General features: G+C 41.1%; 1 protein-coding gene across 1 annotated transcript in view; it reads right to left on the reverse strand.

Annotated features, from left to right (window-relative positions):
* MCC (MCC regulator of Wnt signaling pathway) overlaps window positions 1–15,484 on the reverse strand; it is a 363,930-nt gene that overhangs the window by 315,639 nt on the left and 32,807 nt on the right. Inside the window, exon 2 of the mRNA XM_090038383.1 lies at window positions 6,264–6,511. Within this exon, the coding sequence (XP_089894509.1) occupies window positions 6,264–6,511 (248 nt within the window). The remainder of the gene's footprint in view (window positions 1–6,263; window positions 6,512–15,484) is intronic.

A 15,484-nucleotide genomic window follows, 5' to 3' on the forward strand; every position in this document is an offset into this window, starting at 1 on the left:
AACCTTTCAGTCCAAAGGAAAAAAAAAGACAGGAACAGACAACCAGGGATTCTCAAAGGAAGAGAGAGACTCTTATATGATAACAGTACAATTAGCAAGGAATATGTACTAAATATCCAGAGACAAGTTGCTAGAAATGTGGAACTTACTGAGTTTAAAAAGAATATATGCCAAGCCATGTACAAGAGTATTCTACTCCTGGTTAACAGCTGCCAGAAAATAACAGATACCAAAATGAGAACTACAAGACAGCAGAGTATACAAGTCCTTCATTGATGAAACATGGCAACCAAGCTCAGCAAGATCTCCTAAACACCTGGGACAAAGGGTGGGGCATTACATTAGGAGAAGCTAACCTAAATGTGAAATGCAAAAAACACAGGGTACTTGGAGCCTATGAACATGCTAGAGTGTACCTTAATAAACAAACAAACCCGTTGAGCAGTGAATAACTTGGGATGAAGGACAGTTTATTAGTAATGGATCAGTCTTTTCTTAATGTCTGACTTAGAAACCTGTTAACTGCTGCTACTCAGAAGAAAGGTATGTCAAGTCAGTCAGACCAGCTTCTTTTTGAAGGAAAAAGATCAGTGAAAAAAATCTCAGTATCTTCTTAGTCCAACTTGTTTTATTTGTATGCAGATTAGTCCTAGAACACAGGTGGTCTCGAATAGCACACGAGCAATTTCTGTTGCTAGTCAGAAGAAAGATAACAGGTATCTAAGCCGGACTAAAGAAGAAACTGATTTATTACTAAATACAAGTTCATCTACTTCACTATGCAATGTAAATTAAGGATGATATACTCACAAGAGCTGTTCTAGTCAAATCCTGGGAAAATATGAAAAAGCTGCGCTACTTTGGGGCACATTTGCGCTATAACTCTAGCTTTTAATTAAATACAGAATAGATAAAGTTAATCACTGCATCAGTTTCTTGAAAACAATTTATTTACAGTGAGATCAGATGTGGGAATAATGAAGAACAAAAGCAATGATTTTTCAACCCCAAATGACTTGCTTCTCATGTTTACCCATAAGCTTAATTTAAAGCTGAAATTCTGCTATTCTTTTGATTTATTCTCAAGCTTGATATGTAATGCAAATAAATCATCATATCTCATTCTCAAGGGTTTTCTCTTTTGGAAGGAGAAGAGGGGAGTTGGCCATGAATTAAATTAATTATGAACTGTTGTTAAACCACAGTTCAGGATGGCTTATGGTCTGTTTTATTCCTGACTGAGCATCTGGTCTGTAGAGTCAGATGAGTAGACGTTGAGCTCCCAGACTAACAGTAAAGACACTCACTTATAGACCTGAATTAAGTTTTAAGTTAAAAAAAAACATTGTTTCCTGTTCTTGTCCATTCTTTAAAATTATAATGTACCAAGAAGCTACATTTTAGAAATAGGTTATTTAGGTAATATCTATTTTTCGTAAAATACCAGACATCTCAGATAATATTTATTTACTATAGCATTTACCAATCATACAAAATCTTTCCAAAACATTTTCTTTAAATTACAAGATAGCTGGTAAGAAACTACTTTTATTGCTAACATGCTGCCTTAACAGACTATACCAAGAATCTTTAGATGTACAAACTACTGTTAAGCTTTATTACAAGGCCGTGTTTGTTAAGAGATCCATTTCTATCAGTCATGTAAGGTAAGTTTTTCTGTAACTGTTTCAGCCTCTTGGCCTCTATAACAATAATCAGTGGCAACAGACATTTGAGTAACACCTCAAATTCTGCCAAACCTTCTTATCAAGGATCTATTCCGTGTTAGATTAGGAGACAGGAGATGCGTCTACACAAGACATTTACTGCGCAGTACCTATTTACCTGTGCAGTAAACGTCTCATGTCTACACATGCACCCCTATTAGGCTGGAGTAAACTAACTTACTCTGCAGCAGAACACAGCTTGTAAATACAAGTACTATCCTGCTACAGAGTAAAAAAACCCCTCTGCAACAGCACAGGTATACATTACCCCAGCTGGTTGGAACAAGAGGGTGCTTCAATGTGGCCAACCCCACACTGAAGCATCCTTATGCATCAGCTGGCCCCTATACAGCACATTAAGCCAGGGGGAGCAGCCCTAGGCTGACCCCTGGGGTTCCTTGCCAGCTGGGGCTGTTTTGCCCCGACTCAACATGATGCAATCCCAGGCGCATGTGAAGACACAAACTCAAGAGCAATAAGCTCATTCACTAATATGCACATGTAGATGCACCTAGATACTACAGCTTCCAAGGTAGATTTCAAAGTCTTTTTTAACCGTGTTATAACAACATTTAAGTAATACTGTTTATTTAAAATTGAGGTGAAAAGAGGTCTTCAGAACAGGTGTTAAACTTCCCATTGAATTTAATGGTGTAGAACAGGATCCAAAATTGTACAGTGCCCTTGCCCCTAGGCAATGTTCCCTCTAAGGTGTAGGGATCCATGAGCATACCTGTTTGGTCCGTGATCGTGCCACTTCAGTCCCACCTCCCCCTTCTGCTAAGCCTGGATCCAGACTATGCTAAGCCTAATAGACTAGAATCCTCACGTAAGGCATCCTCATGCAATGGATTTTGCAATAATCCTCCAAGCACAAGACTGGGGGCTGGGGAGCTGAGCAGTTCCCTGGAGCCAGTAATGGGGATTCCCCATTCATGATGCAGAAATCTTATGTCATGGTTAGACAAAGTGCTTTGGGTAAATGTGATATAATTTACCCAAAGCACCTTGTCTGCCTATGTGCTTAGACTAACACAGCTATAACCAGCACCCCCAAACTACACCATGGTTAGGAATGATTCCTTGCACCTGCTCCTTTTCCTCTATGCAGACACAGGTTCTGCACCATCCTGCTCTACCCTGCACACCTGAGATCTGGGGAAGCCAAGTTCTGCATGTGTCTCTGCTCCAGGAGCGAGGAGGCACATGGACTCCGGGCTGGAGAGTGGAGCAGTTCCCCGGAGCCAGCAGAGCCCAGCCCCCACCCCTTCCTCACCTCCAGGAATGAGGAGACACATGGCCTTGCGGCTAGGGATTGAAGCAGTTCCCCGGCACCTGCACAGCCCGTGCCAGCCCCAGCCCCAGCCGCCACCTCACCTCTGGGAGTGAGGAAGTACACAGCTTCAGGACTGGGGAGTGAAGCAGTTTCCCGGCAGCAGCCCCCACCCCCAGGAGTGAGGAGCACTCGTGAAATGAGGAGAGACCGCACCAGCCCCTAGCCCCCACTTCCCCTTGCGGTGCTGCAGCCCAGTTCGCCCCAGGGCAGATGCACAGTGTTAATAAGTTAGTGTGCAACACTGCATTAAATTGTGTGCCGCCGCACACGTGCGCACCTTGGAGGGAACCTTGGCCCTAAGACTACTCCAAGTACCCCCAGGGTATGTGTACCCCCAGTTGACAACCACTGGTCAACATCAAAAGAAAAGGGGTCATCAAATGGACTGAGCACAAAACTGTGGACCAAGAAGTACCTGAGCAAATCTCCACAAACCCTACATTCTAAATATGGCTTTCCTCAAGCCAAAGAAAATGGAGCTGACAACACTTACTGGGCAAGGAGGTTGTAGACATTCTACTGTCAATAACTGCGATTACTGAAAGGCAAGATAGTCATGGACATTTTAAGCAGTAAGTTAGACATAACTATTCTTTATTATGGTTAACAAATCTCTTCCAGGTGCTTCATTCTGCTTTTTATGGGATGCATAAATTATAGTATTATAAATATATCCTTTTAGTTTTCATTTAAATAGATACGCAAATAAATTGTTGAAAAAGTTTCCAAAAAGTAGTCTCAAAACAAAAAACCCCAGCTGCATATACTGGTTGAACTGTGTGTTCAGTGTACTATTTCCAAACAAAATCAGTGTAAGAGCCCCGTGAAAGAACCTGGATTCCTTTGCTGCAGATCAGCAGGATCCCTGCTGCTCAGTGGCAGCAAAATGAATTTGGAATTTCTATAATATATGCATTCCATATGGGGCAACTAATGCCAACTTTCAAGGGATAGCAGCAGCTAACATATCACATGGAAATAAATCTGGGGAAAATGCCTGCAGACAGTCTCTGAAGACACTGGTTATTAGAAACAGTGCACCATCTTCAATAAAAGATCCAGCATCCATTAGGTTTATATGTATTAATTAGCATATAGATGTCTCCTGTCTTAAATCAGTGTTTACCAAGCAAAAGAAAGTTTGTTCAAATAACACCAGCAACTAGGTCCTACCTAAGCACCAGATCACTGCCTCTGAAGACCTGAAATGTATTAAAAACACACTGTAACTCATTAGCTAGGACTGCTAGCTTGTACTATTCTTCTGGACACCCTATGTTACTGCTCTGTGAAGTGTTTTTACAGTAGTACGGTGTAGTACGGGAGAAGGCTAGCAGACAAGAGTAGTGCCTTTGTGACCTGAAAGATACAAACAATACAGGAGGGGAGGCAGGCAATAGGGTTACTAGGGTGAAGCCTCGGGAAGCAAGCAGCCAAAGGGGAAGAGGAGACAGGTTTTCAGCAGTTAGCAACATACCTGCCACGGCTGTACTAAAACCAAGCAGGGCTGACCAGACCAGACCAGAGAGAGAACACTGGGCCCATGCCGCATGACAGGATGGACCGCCTGGAAGGGGAGGGACTTACCAGTATGAGTCTTGCCCTCAGGCCAGCAGGCTCACTCAAGCCCTGGTTGGGGAAAGACGAGGACCTCCCAAGCAGGCTGCTATGGAGTCTGAGGTGGCAGAAAAGGGAGCTCTGGCATACAGGCAGAGAAGCCTTCTTTTTGTTCTAAGTTCATTCAGGGTGGGGATTATTTGAGTTCATCTTGTTCTTTGTTTTGTGCAAGGGCGGGCAAAATATGGCCTATGGGCCAGATCCAGCTCACCAACTGATTGGATTTGCCCTGCAGGTAGACAGTGTCTCTGGCAGCTGTGTGGTGCCAGGCAGCCGGGGCTGCTTCCAATGTGCCTGGCGTGCTCTGTCTCTGGGCTGGGGCTGCCATCAGTGCAGAAACGGAAGCATGAACCCGCTCACAGCTGTAGCGTGTCCCTCCCATACCTCCTACCCACCATGTCCCCTCCCGAATCTGGACCTGGCAGCTGCCGGCTGTGTCCACAGCTGCCCAACCACATCTGGCAGCTTCTGGGTCAGGGAACCAGTAGTTCTAACTGGGCATGTGACCCACCAGCAGATAACAGCCATGGTTCTGGTAGTGGATGGAGGGATCAGAGACTGACTGAGTTTGCTAGGCACAAAGAAGAGCACTCCAGGACTCAGGGGCAGCCTCCCAACCAACAGAGAATGAACATGGGTTTGCCAAGTAAGACAGAAAGAGTGGGGTTATACAGAGGACCTGGAGGAGGGGCAAGACTAGGGTGACCCACAGACACACCTCACAGAAGTCCTCAAGGTCTGTCCACATCTGGTTACTGCACTACTCCAGTGCATTTGGAAATCAAAGCAAGATAAGAATACAGAAATCATGAAATTTCCAATAGGTCTAAGCATATAGCCAATATTAAACCAAATGGACAGCTTTTACCACTGTAACATGGGAAATACCATGAGCAGAGAATTTAGAAATGCAGCCTGACATACAAATTACAAAGAATGAGAAGCAAAATATGAATTCAAGAGCCCACTTAGAAAAAATAAGCAATTTTTGTACAGAAGTGATCAGGCATTGAGGGGAGAAGGGATGGTGAGAGGAGAAAGGGGACTGACAGCATCCTTTGCATAAGGTACTGGCTACTGCTAGAAACTACATAACAGCCTAGCTGGACTGACCAAGCCCAGCAACAACCATATACTAAGTTCTAGGGAAAACAGAGTTAGGTGTCAGCTAAGAAAAGTAAAAAGTTGCTTGGTGAGGAAGATAGCCTTAGTTTCTCCTTTATTTTCATATTTCAGTATATGTATTTATTCAGGCTTAGTTCCAAAATTGTTGGCACTTTAGCCATCCACTGAGGTACACTATACTGGCTGCAGAAGGCTCATTGTGTATGCCCATGATTTTTAGTTAAAATTGTTCTATGTTTATTCTAATCTACAAAAGAGGTAACCAGTTACCATGACAAAAGGCACCTTAGACATAGGATATTATCTGATGATATTATGCTACAGAATATTTGCAAAATCCTTTACTGGGGCCAGGCTTTCACCTAAAGTCAATGGCACAACACTCATTGATTTTAACAGAGCCCACGATTTCTTCATTCATTATTTCTTACTGGAGGAATATCTGGAATTGTACCTACCCAAACTGTTATCGCTGCTAGTTGGCCAGGATGCTATTCTATCTCTTAATTTTTTCTTTTTACAAGAGTCATCTGATTTCACTGAAAGCTCTACTTCCTCTTTCCTGATTTCTCGTACAAGTTGCATGCGACACTGAGTAAAATCCTGAAAGGAAATCTTCCCATTTTCATCTGCTCCCAGTTGGTGCATGATCTCAGCAACAGACTCTTCCATATTCAGCTGGCGGCACACCATCAGCAAGTCATTCCTGAGAATTATTTTTTTTTCAAACAAGGAGGAGAGGAGAAGAAAGGAAGAAGAAAAAAAAAAAGCAATTTAGTTCATAAAAGAATACAAACCGTGTCCGTTAATTCACAAACACTGAAATCCAATAAGGTAACTTTGAACATTGTCAATCCAATAAGGGAACTGTGAGGTTGACAGATTTCAATCATAGGAACGATGCCTAAACAAAGTTATAAATGCCTGTTGTTCCTTGGCAAAGCTGCACAAAACAAACCCTGACAAGCCTGCGTGTCCAGACTTTAAAATATCACATTCACTAGGAAGATTTAGGCTCCTATTCAGATCCACTGAAACAAAATGCACCACAGAAAGAGGAAAATATAATAAATGATTATCATTAATCCATAAATCCAAACTTCATACAGTTACTAACATTTTGATTAGCAAAAATGCATATAGCCTAAGAGAACTGAACCTTGCTATTTACAGTACTCTCTAAGGAAGTTCAGAGGAAAAGCATCATGAATAGATAATATTTAAATAAATAGCCTCTCAAAGACAGGACAGAGCTGTCATTTCAGGTAGGAGAGGCAGAGAAAATATCCTCTTCTCCTAAAGAGTAGTAAGTTCAAAACAAAAAACTAGGGAAGAGAAAGAAAGTAGCAGGGCAGAAGAGGGAAAGTATTACTTTGGATATTTGACTTGAAGCCTGCTCCCAGACTTTCTGACTACAAAATCCTTTAAAAATATTAGTTGCTCCAAACATTCAAAACAAGTTACAAAAAGAGAGGAATACTTTTCTTCAGTCCTGCACTCCACTCCAAGTCCCTTGAAGCCAGAAAACTGTTGCAACAAACCTGATTTGAAGGACAGCTACAACTGTACATACCATTTAGTAGTATTTTTTACTATTTTTGTAGGATTGATGAACATAAGTGACCCTAAATAAAATGCCAAAGAGAAACCATTCAAGATCCCTGGAAGGCCAGTAATTGTTTGCTTTGTCTGAGGAAAGGAAGAGCCATCTGAATACCCCTGAGCTCAGACTGGGTGATGAGAAGAAACCTTTCTTCGGACACTTGCCTTCTACTTCTATCCCCTTCAGAAGATCTGCCTTTTTCCTCTGCTCCACAGTGTCACAGGGCACAATTTGCAAAAGAACACTAGTTAGTAACTGCTGAAGAAAAATATGGAATAAGATATAATAAATTAAAAAAAAAAAAAGGTTAAAATACTAATTTCATAAAAATCAGTACTGCATGGATCAGAAATTGACTGATAAAAGGAACTGGCAAATGAACAGAGAGTCCTTTCAAAGAACCATAGTAAGTAATACATATTAAACAACCTATATCACAAATATCTGACACTCCTGTTAGTGAAGTCATTCAGTAAAGTACTTGGAGATGGTTAAGTGATTTACTGAATCAGGGCCTTACAAGCCAAAAAATTCACTCACTCCTGAGTGGGAAGTCTTTTCTAACAGACAAAAGGATCTAAGCCAATTTCTACAAAGATTTTATGAAAACAATTCGAGTCCTTGTAGTACAAATAGTTCTTGACAGATAAACCAGATTATCTTCCGGAGCTGCAGAGATAGCATCTGTTCCTCTTCAGGTACTCATACTGTTCTTAAGCAGCATCAGTCAAAGTGACAAAATCAGGCTTGTCTCGTTTGGCTGCTGCTTGAGAAAAGTATGCACTGTAGGAGGCAAGAAGCTTGAAAAAGCTAACAGCAATAAGAATAACAACCAAAAGCATATCAGATGAAATGTGACTGTGGTAGAAAACAGCATTTACCCCATTATCAGCCAAGAAGATGGTGAACTGACAGAATAACAGAGACTTTTGTTCTCCTTACACGTTTAAGCAGTCAGTAGTATGGCACTGAGCAAGACAGAAAAATCTCTTCTTTCCAGGTAGGCGGTCTAGAGGTCCACAATCTTTGGACCCCAGTGAATTCAAACAAAATGTAAGACACCTTAATACTAACCTGAAGACAATAGCTAGCCTTTGTATCAGAACCTCATTGGTGCTTCACTCTGCCTTGCTTTGAAAATGGAGTTAACCCCCATTTTAGCCCTTTCCTGCATTTCTAGTCTTTCCCTACACCCCCTTCTCCAATACTTTTTTTTGGGAACCAACTGGAACAGAATTTATGGGTATGAATTTTTAACAAAAGTAATTTTTTATTTTAATTGCATTTCCTACTGATACCAAGCAGCACTGCGAGTGGACCTGGGAAAGAATGGGAGAAATTTTATGAATAAAATAATTATTACATGAGTAAATGCTTTCAGTAATAGATATTTTCAGTACTAATTAGGAAGCTAATAATATCAGAACACTGTTCGGAAGATGTATATGCATAGATTAAGTATATAAAATTCCTGTATCATATATGGACAGCCTGTGTACAGCCATTTAGTGCCAGTCAACATCCATCTGTTCTAGAGGGAAAAATATAGATTGGCTGGAACTTAATAAATCTATTCCATATACTAATTCCAGAACAGCTGCCTCACCAGGCCTTCTGGCATAGACTTTTATAGTGGAGCCAGAACATAAAAAATAATAATAATATCATCAAAGACTGTGTACTTTGGCCAAAAAATTCCCCTAATAAATCAAGCATGAATTTATTTTAAAAGATATAAATCACACCATGTGCCGAGTAAAAGTGACTGATAATTCCTATGTATTATTTTTACTTCTCTTTCAAGAGAAAAGGAATTCAGTTATACTGATAAAAATATAACATTTTAACATCACTTTTCTTAGTGCCCATATACATTACTGTTTACATATATTATTGTGGGCCAATGGTTACAGCTACAATACTGCACAACTGAGACCTAGATTTAAGCTCCGGCATCACCAACAACTTCCTGTGCTCTTCTTAGTCTTGTTATAGCTCATTTCCTCATCTGTAGAAATGAGGCCAACAGTACTGCTCTACCTACATGGAAGATGTAGGGATAAAGTTTACAAAGCACTTGGGTACTGTAGAATGGAGGCCAAAGGAGTGCATAAAACAAGTCTAAATGTCCGCTTGCACATAACCTAAAATAAGAAATTTAACATCAAAGGAAAACAGAGGAATGAATGCTATAAGACTGCTAATTTTAAAAAGTATGCAGTTGGGAGATGACTTTATTGGTAGATACCCAGCTTGGTATTTCCCTGCTCCATCAGTGCAATATTTAAACAGGAATTTTTTTTTCAACCTGGGAACAGTGTTTCTAATGTAGTCTGAAAGCATGTGAAAAACTGAGTGATGAAGAGCTACTTTGGATTACATGAAATTGTTTTTATAATAAGATAAACAAAAATTAGTCAATTAACAAAGACCAGATACCAGATAAGTTACTGATCTATTTCATTCATATCTGAGACCACCATTCTGACATTAACATCATCTGACATCAAATGACATTAACATCATCTGTTTCTAGCCTCAAAATAGTATTTTTAAAAATGGGGAAAGGTTTTTTTTAAGGAATCTGGTTAAAATATACATCAGTTACCTAAACATATTACATTTATTTTTCTTCATTAAATAATCTGTATCAAGATAAACACCTAACTGAAACAAATATTCCCTTTCCATTATTCCCCCCAAAATATTGTGAAGCAGAAAATTAAATATTTTAAAGAAATTGGTATTTCAACTACTTCTAATGAGGATATTAAAGTTTATCAGTGGAATTTAATAGGTGTGGAATATACAATGGCCCTGGATTAATTCTAACAGAAGAATTCTATTTCTATGAAAATATCTTTAGGGATAAAGTAAGAAAGAAGAGGTATTAAATAAAAATTAACCAACTAACTAAATTATTAAATCAGTATGCCTTTCAAGGTTTTCCATCAAGTTTCAGAGGTTCTCCAAGGCTAGAATCCAACAAACAGTCAGACAAACAAATGATTAACTTAATCACAGGCATCATGTTATACTTCCGCTAGATCTACTCCCATTCCTATAGGTAAAGGTCTGCTAAAACGCTTAGTTGGACTGGAGCCTAAGTGATACAAATACTGGTCTGAGGAATCTTTTTTTAAAAGAAACAATCAGACTATTTAATCACTGGTATTCTTTCATTATTTCTTCTTCTTTTGGTGCTAATCCAAACCACAGTGAAATAAAATGAAGTTTTTTCAATTACCTTTTTGGAATTTGGATCAGACTCTTTGTAAAGATGAAACACATTAGAAGTAGCTGACAACAGAATATGATCAGCGCTTCTACGCACATGTAGATGGATATTTGCAAAGAGGCCTAATCAGTTTGGAGGTACAACTCCGGCCAGATCCAGATGTGCAGTCGTGTGCAAACTGTGACACCGCACTGAGGCACCCTATATCCCAGCCAGCCCCCGCCTCCTGCAGCACATGGAGCAATGGGACAATGTGCCCTGCTGCAAACTGCACGAGCAGGGGCATGCATTGCTGCACAAAGTAACAGCACAAATTTGTGCCACTAATATTTGTGCTGCTGCAAATGCCTGCCCCTTCTCATGTGGACGCAGCCTCTGACATCTCTTCATGACTTGATGACGTATGTATTTGCATGTCATGTGCTATGGCTGATATGTTCAAACTACACTATTTTGGCACATTATGACAATTCTCCTATAATACCCAAGTCAGTAGGTATTTGAATCACTGCTTACATACCACATGGATGAACACTAGAGAAAAAACTAAGGCTGTAAATAAACATCCCATCTGATTGTTTAAGCTGGATTAAAAGAGGAGCAGAACAGTTGTTTACACAGTCCTTTTAGGTTGCACTGCTGCTCCTCCACCAGTAGGTGGCTGGAGAGAGTACCCATCCTGGACAGCTTGTTATTGTGGGGCATTTCCCTAACCTTACAGATAATACCATTATGTCCCAGGAAAAAGTGATAGCACACTTTATCCCGCATACTTTGGTGGGGCTTGTACATCTGTACAAGTCAGGAACAAAGTGAGTCTTTAAAAAAAGAAACCACAAGACTTGCACAGATTGGATCTTCCCAAATATAAAAAAAACCCTCAACACTGTTAGGGCCCCATTTCTCCTTTTGTAGTTGTACATTTATAACTGCACTGACTTAATCAATTTACTCCTAAAATACACCCAGGGAAGTCAGTCCCATTATCTTCTTTTTAAAATATTCTTTTAAAAATGTAGTCTTTAGGACAAAATTCAAAGCACAACCAAGAGACAACAATAATAGTTTATGTATACACAAAGATAAGTCAAATGAGCACTTCACATTTGAGATTAGATATCAATAAGCAAGATTTGACCCTAATAGAATCATCAGCCTAATATGGCTGTGTCTGTAAGGTATAAAAGAGAAAGTTTCTGCACCAAGGATTTCATAGAACAGTTGGGGAAAAAAAAAATCTGTCCTATGTACATGATTTGCATTTCTAGATCAATCTGTAGGCAGCTGGTGATCTCTTTGTAATAGTAAAGTGACAAAAATGAAAATCCTCTTCTGCCTAAACCTTTCATCACACTTAAAAGAATTTGGGAGAAGTTATCAAAATAAAGTTCTCTCTACCTCCAATTACAGAAGTTTGTTAAGTTCCTATATCTACTGCTAACACTATATGCATCAATCTCTTAGTTTCCCTTTCTTCACATTATCCTGTTAGAGTTTCCCCTACTAGACATGGCCCAGATTGCTGTGCCTGGGCCTCACATACTGAGCCTCTGTGTACCTAAGCTTCCTGGGTCTCCGTAGCCACCAGTCCTATCTACCACAATCACAGGATCACAACTTAGCCCCCACTCCCAGTTTTTCCTGATCAGCAGCAGACAAATCTCACTGGAAACAAAACCTTCCTGAGCCATGACTGCTATGCGATTCGACCTGAAACAGACAGACAGAGATCTGGTTTTTGCCTTTCAGTTAAAAAGAATGGAAAGTTTCCAGAGCCCTCCTAAAAATGCTTGCAGACTGGTTACATACAGGCATTCAGTTTCTATTGGGAAAATCACAGTTCTCCTGATAGAAACCACAAGTGTGCTGATAATTCAAGATTTTCGCATGGATTTTTTTAAAATGACTACTCTGAGAAAAAAGTAATTCAGGGACAGCCAGGGCTAAATTGCTCCTGAGAGTTTCTCCAGGGATACTAAATGTCTGCACACTTCCCCCAGCTTAATTCTTCCCAGGGACTGAGAAGAGTGGAACTGGTGAAAGGCTCCCTTGCCTTCCCAGGACCAGGGTCTGAAGCCGGCACAGGGGTTTTCTGGGAGAGGGTGAGCACGGGAGGCAGCGCTCCTGCCCATCCCATAGACTGGGAGAAGAGGAGGGACAGCCGCTCCCCACCTGCCCTGCTTCTCACACCACAGTTCACAGCTAAGCAGTGTGATGGGTATGGGGCAAGGGAAAGCTGGCTGAACCAGGAACCAGGCTGGGAAAAGATGGGTACAGGGCAAGGGAAAGCTGGCTGAACCAGGCTGGGAAAAGTCTCTCCTGAGCCCAGCTCCTGCCCCCACTGCTCAGCTGAGCAGCAAGGGGGTAAAAGAGAAACAAGATGGTAGGGACCTGGGTTCAGGTAGCTTCTCCCTAGGGCCACAGGGCAAAGACCCCACCAACTCTTTACACACAAGTCCCAGATGTGTGGGGTGGGCAGGAGCTTTACCACACTGCTCTGTCTCCTCAGTTCCCCAGTACTACCAGAGAGAGCATTGCTGCAAGTCTCCTGCCTGCTTCTCACACCAGGGACTCTGGTGTGAGAAGCAGGTAGGGGACTTTATCCTACTGCTCCAGTCCCCCCTGGAACAAACAGACTGCAGCAACCCATGCTTTCCCCGACCAGGATCACCCCAGTCTGGGGAAGGTGCAAGGAACAGTGGAGAGAGGGAAATTTGCCTCCACTAGGCATAAACACTTGTAGGCAGCCACTAGCAAACTAATCCAAACTACTGCCATCACGTCATGGTCCCAGTCAAGTTTCGCAAGGCTGCTGTGTTGGAACTTCCTAGGAGGCTTCTACAGGTTCCAGCCACTATGGTACACTCTCTGTTACTTGTTCAGAGAAGACAGATCTCACAGACCTGCCTGCTCTCAACTACTACAGGCCATCCTTCTCCAAAAGTATCCCAGGAACAAATGCACACCCTTTCCTAGAGATCCATTATGTGGATAGGTGCTCTTTGTCTACAGTCTTAAATCTCCCAAAGCAAGTAGCAGTTGAAGAACAAAGCATACAGGATTCTAAAGGATTCACATAGGATTATAAAGCAAATGGCTCTTTACTTAGCTAGCAGGGGAAAAAAGATCTAGGCACAAAAAACACACACCTATATACATTCCCTCCATTACTCCACCACTTTTGGGCTTTCCTTTAGGCTTACAGTAGAGTTCTCTGGGACTCCAGAATTCCCCTCCTCCAGTTCACAGCGCTCTTCTGAAACATGGATTCTCACTCACTCGGTGTGGTCCAAGTGAGACCTCATCAACCCTCCACAAGTGAACAAAGCTCTTCTCTTATAAAAACATGCCCCCTGCTCCTCACTCTGGTCCACAGTTTCCTGTTTGTCCAAAGAGCCAACACATTTTTCCTCCTGAAAGTTCTTTATAAGTCACTTGTCACATGCATCCCTTTGTCCTGTTTGGCAACTTCTCCACCCTCCACTTCCCATTTCCCGCAGAGAGGTTGGAAGAACGTGTTCTTCTAGCTTCAGCCAGCCCATTGTCTCCAGCTGTTTCCACCTGAGTATGTAATCATTTAGGTTTAACAGTTTACCACTGTCCCTGCTCTGACAGTTACGTGACACAGACCACTTCATGGCACACACAATACCCGCCAAGAGATTCCACGATATTTCATGATATCAGCTAGTTACCTTTGTAATCACTGAGCCCACTCCCCAGAAAAAACACTTAACACCTGAGCAATTTTAAGTAGCAACATTTCAGACAAAAAAAGTATGTTAAACTACAAACACTTCACATTCAGGAGGATGGAATCATGTTTCTGTATTTGGCCCAATAAAAGCTATCACCCACAGAAATCCTTGCCTCTCACATATTTCTGTTTTTCTTAATATTTTCATGAGCAAAATTACTATAATAAAAGAGATATAAAGGAAAAAAATATAACCCCCTCTGTGTTTTCAGTTTACCAATTTTTTTTGCATGCACTAGCTCCTTGATCAGGCAAACAGTGACAATAACTGTACATAATTAGGTTTCAATCCTGCAAAGGGACCCATGAGACCACAAGGGCCCACATGCTCATGCCTCATTACAGAATCAAGCATGCAATTAGTTCTCCTTGATGTTTTTGTGAATCTTTTTTTTTTTAAATACAACAGTGCAGGGGGGAAAAAACCCTTTAAGAATTAGAAATTGTGACTGTGAAACCACAGGAATTGTTTCAGTATATAAAACATATTCAACCCATTTTTAAATTCACTAGATTTGAAACCATTGGTATCAATACCCACTCAACTGCAAAATATCATCATGCAAAACAAGTCGTTATCAAAAGGAATATGAAGTTACGTATATTTTCTCTCTCTTCTCTTGCTTAACAAGAACCAGAACAGCCAATCAGATGAGTTACCATAAGAAAGCCCAATTAATCAGCAGCTTAAATGTGAGGTTTAAGGAGGAAATGGAAACCAGAGCTATACAAATACCACCAAACAAATCTAATATTGGGTACTGCAGCTAGGATACACTATGAACTTAAACTCAGCCAAGTTATCTGGAAGGCCTGCAAAGATTCACAAGTTGTCAGTGAAGCTGTAACTGGGCTCTAGTTCAGGCCCTCCAATCTCTGATCCCCCTTTATGATTACCTTAGGGAAGTGAGAAAGGTTTACTCTCTTCAGTATTTCAGGGCTCACTAGCTTGCCTCTTTTGTTCACAGATTTTCAGGATGTTTCCCACTCCATACCTAAAAATTCTGGTGCACTGCAAATATCCTGAAACCACTATCAGAAAAAGAGAACTTCTGGGCTATGCAAATCGCTTGTCACTGAA

Source organism: Crocodylus siamensis, chromosome 3 (genome assembly GCF_052110815.1).
Source record: "Crocodylus siamensis isolate JL-2025a chromosome 3, ASM5211081v1, whole genome shotgun sequence".
Lineage (NCBI taxonomy): Eukaryota > Metazoa > Chordata > Crocodylia > Crocodylidae > Crocodylus > Crocodylus siamensis.